This window comes from Schistocerca nitens, chromosome 6, assembly GCF_023898315.1.
Source record: "Schistocerca nitens isolate TAMUIC-IGC-003100 chromosome 6, iqSchNite1.1, whole genome shotgun sequence".
NCBI lineage: Eukaryota > Metazoa > Arthropoda > Insecta > Orthoptera > Acrididae > Schistocerca > Schistocerca nitens.
In genome coordinates, this window is record NC_064619.1 from 477,127,611 (window position 1) to 477,139,780 (window position 12,170).

Genomic DNA, 12,170 nt, shown 5'->3' on the forward strand with positions numbered 1-12,170 from the left:
GGGTCATAAATATGAACTTAGTGAAACAATTCTTACCAAGAGTGGAAAGTCTATTGCTTTCATCTGATGCACTACTATTTAAGCTGCTACTTGAATCACCAACCCTTTCTTTTTCATGTTCGAGACGTACTGGTGAGGCATTGCGTCTTATTGTGTCCTCTATTAAATGCTTTGCGTAACTGTGAAACAGAAAACTTATGGATTTATCTTGAAAAATAAAATCATTTACATACATACACAATCGTAAATTTTACCTTTAAATTCAATTTCTTACAGTCAAATGGTTTTTTCGAAAACATTTTCATATTGCATTGTTAAGTTCTGTTACAAATTAATAACATATTACCTACTCAGTTCTTAAAAGTTTGCAATCCTCACAAAACTGTGTTCCAAAATTCAAAGCCATACTTTCCCAATTGAACTAAATCCTAAGGATTTAAATTTCCAATCACTATTAAAATCTTGTAAATTACAATCTTTTATCATTATGGACTGAATTCATTACTGCTCAGGCAGCTATAACAATCCGCTATAACTTTGGCTGTTTGTTATGTTCATTTTCTTTGCATGTCACATTTTTGGCCCAATAAATAGTTCAAAGGCCGAAAAGAACAAGATGTCCAGGCAACTACTAAATGCAACTTTTAACACTATTACTGATTTTACCTGTATTTGTCGTACCTAACTTCTTTGTCTAAATCAAACAATGGAAACTACAGAAGACTTTCTGGCCCAAGAAGCTGGAGTTTGTGGTCATATGTGCCTGAGGTGTGCTAGCCTGTGTGTATGAATGGTCTCTCTCTCTCTCTCTCTCTCTCTCTCTCTCTCTCTCTCTCTCTCTCTCTCACTGATGAAGGCTGCGGCTGAAAGCTTTATGCAAGTGTCTGAATTGTGCCTGTCTGCAACTTAACGTGCCTTCTTTGCAGTAAGCAGCAATCTGTCTCTTCTTACATTGTTAACTTCTTTATCTGCTTTTGCTTAATGTGACTTCTGTATCCCAAAGCTCTTTGATGCAACATCTATGTAATTTTTTATACATTATTCATCTCAATGTAATTAATCTATGGATGTAATTTTAAAAGTGATGTTCTGTAAGAATGGAAATGTTACAACTTTACTTTTAATACTGGTTCATGCACAGGAAAAGCAGGTTTGTTATCATGTAAAATACGTAGGGAGGTCCCTCTAGAACAAAAAGGCTCGGCGGATAGAAAAGATGCAAGGCTCCTTTGTGGCACGAGTTAGTCGGAGGTTACCAGGCAAAGTGCTCGCGTCTTGTTAACTGAATAAGGCAAGGGCAGCAAAATTATTTTATATAGACTCAGATGTGGAAGAAATTGGGCTTATTATTCATCGCACTCATTAGTTAACTCTGAAATGCAAAAATACAACATCAAGTAGAGAATTTTCAGAGCTTGTTATACGGAAAGACCCATGGATGTTTTTGCTGCCTTTTTTTGGATAGCCGCAGGAGATCACAACATTGCCACCACATTCATCTCTCAGAATCAGTTGAGAGCTGTTTAATTCCATGGGGCAGTTACGTGTTTCATCAATTAATAATACATTTGTCATCTTTAAAACTTGTTCTGGGCAAACACAGTCATTTATCTAGACAGGGTCCTATTCCAAGTGCCGCAATAATCCAAATATCCTCTTTTATTGAAATGAAAAGTCATTACCTTCCTTAATAATATCTAACAACTTTTGTAGAGTAGTAAATTTTACAATTATTCAGTAAGCCTAAGTTTTGCAAGAAATGATTTCAAGTATTCAGTTCAAACATTGCCCTCGTTGAAATCTTAGTCCTTGTCCTGCATTGGCGTGGTGTTATGGGATACCCTTCCTCTCACCAATCTGTTACTCTCTGGGACAGAATGTGTGTACCCTAACTGTGTGCATTAGTGTTACTGATGTTGAAGTTGGAGGAAGTTTCCTGAATGTTTGCAAATCATGTAACTGAAGTGGGACTGGTATTCACCTAGTGGGACATTGAAAACCTAAAAACCACATCCAGGCTGGTCGGCATACTGACTCTTCTTAATCCACCAGGTGGATTCAATCTGGGGATGGAACACCTTTCAGATGTCTTACCTCATGGATGAAGCCCACACTGTTTCCCATAATGTAGAATGCTATTATGTCCAGGTGAAGAAAGTTCTTTTGGAGAAATGACGAGTTGTTTAAAGTTTAAAGTGTTATGCAGCAAAGTTTCCCAAGAATGCCATATGATGTCTTAATTGTAGATTTTTACACACACACACACACAATAAATACTCAAAACACATAATTTCAAGGTAGTACAACACTGTCTCATTTTGCAGGTTCCATTTGTCGACAGTGCCCAACAAGGAAAAAAAAATCGTCATTATGAACTAATTACTCAAAATTCACATTTAAGGAATACTCTGATATAAAAAATAGTTTACAGTGCCACCATTATTTAAATATGATTCTGTAGGAGTTATTGCGGAATGAGGAAATAAATTTCATTTTTATCATTCACAATGAGTTTAAAAAATATTCATGAGCTTTTGGTAAGCTGGAACACGGATGGCATTTAAATATGCCAGTTCAGCATAAAGTACTCCAAGGCCTGTAACCCTCCCCAGCACGAGTTCTGCAGCAATGCTGTAGCTGGAATTATCAAAAGTGCATGCAACATACAGCAAATTAATGATAGCAACATCAAGAACTCAAAGACAACAAACCACTATAGTTTCTTTAAATTAAAATTTAAGGAACAATCTACGTGATGCTTCGTGTAAAGGAGCACACAACAGTATATTCTGCAAATATGAATCTTGATATATATATGTGTCCAACTTATAACGGCCAGGCATCAGCCATCAAAATAACCCCAATGAAGATCACCTTCCATCTCCCAAAATGTTCACAGATGTACAAGCAATCACGTAACATCATTTTTCTTTTGTTGTTCAGTATGAATTTCACTTCTCTTAAATTATTATTTGAACTATAATTATCAGTAACTATTTTAACATGAACTGAAAGAGTTCACTAACTTTATTTTTTCTTCATTGGGACCAGTTATCTGCACCAGCCTCTCCTTTGCACCAGGATTAACTGAAACCGATAAAAGTAGTATATTAATATACAGCCCACACACAGGTCATACCAATTAGTCAATTTCATACTGACAGTATTATTGCAGGTTAAATTATCTGTGTCAGGAGGATGTAGTGTAAATATTCATTTCGAATTTTCATATTTTGCACTTACTACTTACTGTATTAAATATATTTATTATATGGCCTTTACAAACTTTACTGAATTTTTTTGCAGGGAATCCACACGAGAATGCACTAGTTTCAATCTATCACCATAACTGTATCACATAACACAAATGGCCTTACAAAACTCAAATTGGAAAGTAAATAATGAAGATCTTTAAACATTACAGTAAATTTAATTACATATGAGGGCGAATCCAAAAGTAAGTTACACTAGCCCGTCGCGGTAGCATGCTGTGTGTTGTGACCGTGGCCAACGTGTAGCATGTGACAATAACTGCTGACACGTCCAATAGGACAATCCCATCACATTCTGCATGCAGGGTGGGCTAGGCTCAATGGTGCATCAACTGGATGTTCACTCAAAACTGGAATGAACAATGATCAGATTTCTATGGGCTAAATGGCTGAATTGCACAGACATTCACTGTGAAATCACTGCTGTACATGGTCAGCATGCAATCTCACACCCATGCACTGTGAACTGAGTAAGAAATTTGACAAATATCGCGATGGCACGTCTGCAACTTCCAGTACGTTGCTAATGTTGATCGTGTGGATGTGATCTTTAGAAAGGATCAGTGTGTAACACTGCAGGAAATTGCCAGCATGCTGAATATTTCCTATGGTATTGTGTTGTCCATTGTTCACCTACACCTTTAATATCAAACCGTGAGCCAGATGGAGCCCATGGCTGCTCACAAGGGACAATGTTTCCAATAATCACTGGAATTTTTGCAATGGTGTGTTCTGTGATTATTAATCGCAGGGGATGAAATGTGGGTCTACCACTTCATCTCCAAAACAAACAGAACGTTAATGCGATGAGTGCACACCACATCACCACAAAAAAAAGAAGGCCAAGATCCAACATTCAGCAGGAAAGGTGAAGGCCACTGTGTACTTCGACATGGAGGGTGTGGTGCAAATGGAATTTATGCTGCAAGGCACAACATCAACTCTGCTTCATATTGTCAAACGTTGCACCACGTGCGTTGCACCAGGTGCATAAAGCAATTAAAGAAAAGCAGTGGAAAAAATTGGGTGCAAGTGTGATTTTGTTGCACAACAATGCAACATCACACTCAGTCCACCAAACGTCAGAACTGCTGCAGCATTTCAAGTAGGAGGTACGGCAATATCCTCCATACAGAACAGACCTAGTGCCATGTAGTTATCATGTGCTCGGCAGTAGACGATGATTCCGAAATGAGGAGGTGAAAGCAGCTGTATCCAGGTGGTGATTCCGAAATGAGGAGATGAAAGCAGCTGTATCGAGGTGGTTACACAGCGCTTGCCGGAATCAAAAATCTGGTTACCCGTTCCGAGAAATGTTTACCGTCTCTTGACGACCGACTAGGTGGAAAAGAGAACTTACATTGTATGTTGTCACAGCATGTTGCCTATGCGAATGTGGTTTAATTAAGTTCCTAACTTGGAAGTTTAACTAACTTTTTGATTCACCTCTTACATTACAAGTACACAGAGTAAGAGCTACAATTTGTCATTCAACACCAAAACAAAACAATATAAATTTAGTGATCACACATGCAGTTCTTTATGTCTTAAGTCACAGCTATTGGATTTGTGGCTAAGAAATCAGTATTTCTGCAAGGGCCTATATGCTGGCTAAAATTAGAGAGTAGAAGCAGTCACTTACACTATAAAATATTTTTAATGTTAAGGAAAGTCACCTGCAACCTGATTTAAGAATTGATGTCAGAGAGCAAAATACTAAGAGTTAAGTGGGTTGGCAGCGAGATTATAACCTTATTATGACAAAAATTCTACGCGTTTTCTTATACACATAACAGCATCAGATTTAAATGCAAAAGACATGCTAAAGACACACACTTCACATTAACATGCAAGTCACACAGAAAATAATATTTTCATCTTAATTTGTCTATTTTGCAGTGAAAAGGTGTTTCACAATCAGTAAAAGTGTTCTCACTGCCTAAAATTGATTCTTTAATCATTTTTAAATCTTCTCCAGGACTAGCATTTAACTTCGACAAAACAACAACAACAACAACAACAACAACAACCTGTAAATGCCCGACAGTTAACAAAAAACCAAAATCCAGAAATGTATGGGCTGTGGCTTTCAGTCAGTACTTTTGAGCCTCTGTATGAGGTAATTCTTTGATTCCAGTTTATTCAGTAGCCAGTATTTGTTTTGAAGTATAACACTGTCCACGGCAAATAACAGCTAAAGAAACTACATTTTTTTTTTTACTGGGAAAGACAGGAGCCACAGCTTGTTTGTGTGTGTCAAACAGAAAACCACCTACAAGTAAGCAAGCGAAACAGGACAAATAAATTTTTCAGAAAAAATTTCTCCGGAATGCACTTAAACTAAAACTACAGTTTATGTTCCATTCATTGCGTAGTCCACTTTCATCGTATCTGCTGTTGCATGTTCAAACTGAACTGACAGTTTTGGCTTGGTTTGGCTTGGAAAAACAAAGTTATTTTCACAACTTTTTAGCACATAATACTTGGATATCACCAGACCCCTTTTAATGCTTTGGCTACCACGTCCGAGCGCAACTCAGGTCATGTCTGATGATATCTCAGGCTGCAATTTTCACAACATGTGAGTTACCTATTGCTTGAAAAGTGGACGAGAACCATGTGAACAGAGTGTATGGATGTCTTGTTATCTGTCCCTTGACATGTGCTGCCTTCCGTTGTTATTCTCTATAATTACTTCAAAAGAAAGAGCTGCTGTTGTGACTGACAGACACTGTGTGTTGTGCTGTTGTGAGATTAGAGTGTGTATTTGTTAAGATTCTGAAGGTTGTTGTAATTCTGCTACAAATATGTCACATTTGTTGAGTAAACAAGAGATTTTGGAAGCTCCAGAAGGAGAACCTGATTATGGGTCAGCGGGAGAAATATCTTTCTGCAAATAGGTTGAAGAAGTTCTTGTTATGGGGCAGCTACAACTATACAAGTCCATTTTGAAAACTGAAGAAATGCAGGACAGTTACTTATAATCTACAAACTTTTAGTTTGTACACAATACAATTACAATTTAGTTATGTTTATTTGTTTTTATCTTTTCTTTTTTTATAGAGGAATCTGATAACAAAGCAGCATCCAACATGGGTTTCCAAGATTTGATCGGAGAAGACGAAACAATATATTGGCAAAGCAAGCACGAAAGAAAGAAGCTGGTATTGCCTTGATTGTAACATACTTTTCTGTTTGCCAGAATACTTCAGACTTTTCTATACAGAAGCCAATGACACACAAAAAACTTTTGTTTTCCAGCTGCTTTAATGAAACATTCAGTTCCAAAGGGAGTATACATTATTTTGGGACACCCTGGATCGGCCACTTCTAACAGAGGCTGTACATGCAAGAGCGTCTAAGTGCCAAAAGTGGACACTAAACTCTGGGCCTCTGTTGTGCACTGATGGGCATACTATCACATTTTTGACAACCATTTGTCGACTTATTTACAGGACAAAGTCAACTTTGCTGAATTTCCATAACAGAATAAGTTACAGTTCGTATCTTGCTGTTTTATTTTCTCATCGATGAGAACTTTTGCCTCTATACAGTGCAACTGTATTTTATCACTTTAGCTTGTCAACAACCCTGAAATATCAAGCAAATTTTATAATCTTGAACTGACATAAATATTAACTCTTTTGCAGCTGTGGGTGTATATTGGATAGGTATAGACACTCCACTATGTTTTCCTACAATGCTGTGGATGCCCGAGTGCTTCCTTAGCTGCCAACCTCTCACTGCTGCTGTCGAGTTCATTCGCTGAAAACCCCATATCAATATCTTTAATCACTTATGAGATATGACAAGTTATGACCACATAATTCGTGATGCTCAAGGATGTGAATGGGTGCGTCACGCACTAGCATCCTTCAGATATAAAGCCCAATAACCCAAGAATAAAATGAGATCCTTCAACTCTCAGTCTTACATAAAATTTTGTACGCAATGTGCTTTTGCCTCTGCAAAATCTTTAAAATTTTGCACAATGTTATACTTAATTGAATGCTGGACAGTAAGTATTATGGATTACAAACAGAAATTCAGTTCCTTATCAAGTGAAGATGTCCTGTTAGATGTGCAAAAACTGAATTTTTTTCACCTAACAGTTTGTAGATCAGCCAGAACACCTTCTCTCAGCACCAGCTCCAGCATTTGGTGAGCAGTACAGCCATAAGAAAAGCAGCCTCAGCAAAGACTGTAAAGAGCTTGTCTATGGCAGTGAGAAGGTTAATTACCTACTATGACATGCTGAGCTACTCAAAGAGTGTGAATATCAAGGACGCACTGACAATTTTTTGAAGAATCTGACGTAAACATTTGCACTAAATTAAATCTTGCAATATATCATCTAACATCTTTCAGAGCATTATTATTATTATTATTATTATTATTATTATTATTATTATTATTACAATTTTAAATCACAGAAAGACATTGCTCTGTTAGGAAGCATTTAGCTTAATGTTAAAAGCAATTTACGCTATAGTCTAACTGCTTCCAAGCACGAATGTTAAAATGCAATGTGTGTGTGTGTGTGTGTGTGTGTGTGTGTGTGTGTGTGTGTGTGTGTAGCCTTTTCATATATGTTACAGTGAATATATCTTTCCTTTGCTGAAGGTCTAGTTTTTATCCCTTCTTTATTTTAACCATAACAACTGTATTCCAATTTACAAATGGACCCTTCTACTTAAAATTTAAAAAGATAATGATGAAGTGAGATTATAATTGCAGGATATATTACAACTAAATGCTATATTTGTTCTTAGTTGGACAGCTTGCTAATTTCACTGATGGTATGTTGAAGTGGACTTATTTATTTATACTATTGCGAGCATAATTTGAAAACAATCTCAGAGTCAGTTGCCAAATAATGTTGCACTCATTTTTCTTGGCAAGTCTTAGAGGCCATGAGGCATCTAGAAAACACAGACACTTGTTTAGCAAATATGGGACATGCATAAAATTCAGCCTATACTTCACTGAAAGAGCACGTGCTGGCATGGCAGCTTGTTAGGATAACCGCTAAACAGAAGTCTTAATATGGAAACCCTGCAAATGTTACACACCTACCCTGAAATGGAGCATTACATCACAGTGACAATGTAATGACTACTAGACTTTAAAATTAACTGTCACACAACATCTATACTATTTCCATTTGTTATGTGATAAGGAGAATTTTTATAAAAATTTATGCACTTAAAAAACTTACAAACAACACGTTATTCATATTTCTGCTCTCCATAGTTGGATGTATTTGTAGTAAATCATGGCAATGTAGTTACAGGCAATACAATACAAGCAAAGAGCACAGTACTGTTAGTTGAAAATGAGTTCACCAGCAACACACTTGTTAAATAATTATCAAGTGAATTTCCATGCTACATGAAGACAGTTAAGTGCTGCAAACTTTAAACTCAAAAGCGAGTATGTTTTACCTCGCTGAAATGATATGATCGTTTCACTCAGCTCTTCTATCATGTGGACTCTGCGCCCTTTGATGCCCATCACTACACACAACCATGAAAACACATTTACACTTAATATGAAAACATAGAGAGTTTCTTATTAAAAAAAAAATCATTATATGAGTTATGATCTTGAATTTTCATTATGTAACTTCATTAAGAAACTAATCATCGCTAAAAAGAAAAGAGAAAAAAAAGAAAAAGAAAAATAGGTCAACGTAAAGGAGAAACAAATCTTATTGCTGAACGCACCCAATACATGTTACACATACTGTCAAGCATATAAAACATTAAAAAGTATATAATGTGGAAGTTTACTAGCAAACACTTAATACTGAAAAAAAAAATCCAGTAAATTACCCTTTGTATGATATGGAGAGCAGTTTACAGATAAGCACACTTATCACTAAGCTTCCTAAACAGTCACATTTTGAAAAATAGTGGAAATTCAAATTGCCAGAGCAGGAAACTTCGCAAAAGTATAAGATCTTTTTTTATCATATGTATGTTGTCTTTAAACTTCAAAAAATGTTTTCAATGTATTATTTCTTATTCTTTGTCTTCAACAAAATATTAAAGTACTACAGCAATCTAATCAATAATTAGGCTATATTAAAAATAAATTATAGTCCAATCAAAATTACTTAGTAGCTGACCCAAACACTACTGGATCATTCCATCCAAGATGCAATTCAGCATTTCATACACAGATATTAAAACCACAGAGATCAGCTTTGCACATTGCATGAAGCCGAATTTTTGAAGGCTGCAATTAATCATTGCAACTGTGTCACCAAAGTAATAGATATAACAATCATCCATAGTATAGCGCCCTAGCACAGTGCTTGGTGTATATACCCTACATGTGGAAGGCGTAACTTGTTAAGTGCAGCTTTTTTTTTTTTACCTATTCAATACACTGATTATTATTTTTATTCAAATAATTGATTTAAATGTATTTGTTTTCCAATATTTTGCTGTATAATTTTGAAAATCTTATTGACTTTTTTACTTACTCTTACTTAATTTCCTTGTGTTGCCTGTTATCTGCAAACACAACCAGGACTGCTTGTCTACTGGTTATGCGGCACCTCTAATAGCCAGTGTGAGCATAGTTTCAGGCAACTAATGATAGCGAGAAATCAATTTGCTTTTAGAGCGGAAACTGAAATTCTTCCACCTTGCCATGAACAAAGCGATCTACAGCAAATTGTTGATTATTGTTTTCTCGGATATTAGTGCATTGCACATCACAAAGTCGTGATTATGTTAAGAAATGAGTTTATGAGGAACATCACGAGTTCAATATTTATTGGGCAATAATATTGTGTCCATACATTGTCAAAAGTGTGAGGCCAAGAACAGCACAGTACTACTCGACCTTCACAGCAAATATATCGTTGCTAGATGAGGTGGGCTTTGTCTGTACTGCAACCGAGTTCCTAGCCTTGCAAAACCTGCAGGAATTATGCTGACAAGATGAAAGAAGTTTGAAAAGCTTCCTGCAAAAATTTCTGTGGGCCACGGGGCTCATTTGCTACAGCATAGATTTGTAAACCACAATAAAGACAAATTAACAAATTAAACAAGTGTGTAATTTATCATGCATTTGAACTGTTTTCTATGTACTTCTCTACTGTAACAACTGTTGCAAATGAAAGAACACAATCTTTTACTGGTTACTAATGGAAAGCTTACATGATCTTATGTCCACAGTGTGACAACTGTTAAAAGATTTTACAAAGTCTGCTTGTTGGACAGCTAACTTGATCTTATTTGCAAATACTGCTAACTGCTGTAAGTAAAATAAATATTTCTACTTGCTGTCATGACACCATGATCTTCAGTTTCCCCTACTATTGTGAATAACTGAATATTTGGAGTTTCCGTTACAGTCAGTAACTTCATTTCTCAAAGTACCACAAGATTCTTTGCTATACTTCCTACATCACACACAATCTTGTGTCACTCACTTTTTACGGTTCTGTGAGGAAATTCATTCCAAGCAATTTGAATCTCTCTCCATCTCGGCAGGCAATTCCGTTTATTGCACAATAGTAACCTTACACTATACTATGTATTGCCCAATGTATGATTTTTAAAGCTCCGCAGTCTTCTTCAATATATTGCGCAATATTTCAATTCCATTCTCAAACAGACAGTATTATTACACAATACTCTGCACTATGCAATAATTATTGAGCATCAGAGGGTGCCTTAAATTCAGGGCTACAAAATGCCTCATTTGCCACTGTTCACTCATTGATCACTTATTACCAACTATCAACAGAGCATCTTCTGTATCTGTCCGTTATATCTTGCAGCAGCTGCTTCCAACATTGCTCTGCCCTAGTCATTAACACCATTTGTTACGTGACCAATCATGTTTGTGGATCACCTATAACTGAACAGTAGCCTACAACAACTGTGGCAACACTGTAGCAGAAAGTGACACACTTCAACTACCAAGTAATTTCAATTGGACTATAAGTAATTTTGGAAAATTTTATGTACTTTTGTATGGAGCAGTTTGTGAAAAATGTATTTCAGAGGTTGTGACAGTACACAATCAGCTTGAATTAAATTCACAAAGTCGAGGAACAGAGAACATGAAATTTCCTGTACCCTCATTATCAATAAATGAGGAAGTGTGTGTACAAATAATTTTATTGTAATTTCAACAATAATTAAATGTACAAAAACTCATTTGTATGTAGATGATATCTTATATATGTTCAAATATTTGTTTGAATTATTATTTGTTTTAAGGTGCTCTTTGCTTGGTGTGCAGCAGATGAAGAGTTTGACAGCACAAATGCCTACCAGGTGCTACATGGAGCTACCAACACAACACGGAGCACCAAGGAGGACCTGAGAGTGTTATATCTGTACATAATTTTAGAGAAAAAACAACAACAACAACAAATTATTTTGAAATTGTCACTTTAGTATGAGCCTTGCTATTGCTCAATTTAGATGCCTAACTTTATGTGTGTGCAATAAAACTTCATTAATTTCACAATTTTCTACATACCTGGAGCAGCAAATGTAGGAAGAAATCATCTTGTAAAATAATAAACAGTAAGTCAGCCACAAAATGGAAGCTTTATTAAAATCCTTTTACTATCGTTTCAACATTTCATAGACATATTCTTCGGAAATATTGACAACTGGGTTAAATGTTATGGCAGACATATGTTAAAATACAGCCGAAAGGTGTTAGTTAAATATAAAATTTCGCCTCCACAACAACTAAAACATGCACAACATACAGCTTGTGCACTGCACATTGTGCTCATTTTAATTATTATGAAGGTGAAATTTTATATCTAACGCCTTCGGCTATATTTTAACGTACCTCTGCCACATGAACCCAGCTGTCAATATATCCATCTGAAGAAGACATTTTTACAAACGGCGAGAC

At 36.0% G+C, this 12,170-nt stretch overlaps 1 protein-coding gene across 6 annotated transcripts in view; it reads right to left on the reverse strand.

Moving 5' to 3' along the window:
* The window catches only part of LOC126262706 (eukaryotic translation initiation factor 4E-binding protein Mextli-like), a 125,567-nt gene that overhangs the window by 71,696 nt on the left and 41,701 nt on the right, over positions 1-12,170 (reverse strand). For 5 of the 6 annotated variants that reach the window (XM_049959485.1, XM_049959486.1, XM_049959484.1 and 2 more), the window contains exons 6-8: positions 8,717-8,788; positions 3,027-3,087; positions 37-179 (exon numbers count right to left, since the gene is read on the reverse strand). In XM_049959485.1, coding sequence (XP_049815442.1) covers positions 37-179; positions 3,027-3,087; positions 8,717-8,788 — 276 coding nt within the window. The remainder of the gene's footprint in view (positions 1-36; positions 180-3,026; positions 3,088-8,716; positions 8,789-12,170) is intronic. The other variant, XM_049959488.1, reaches the window with a different exon arrangement.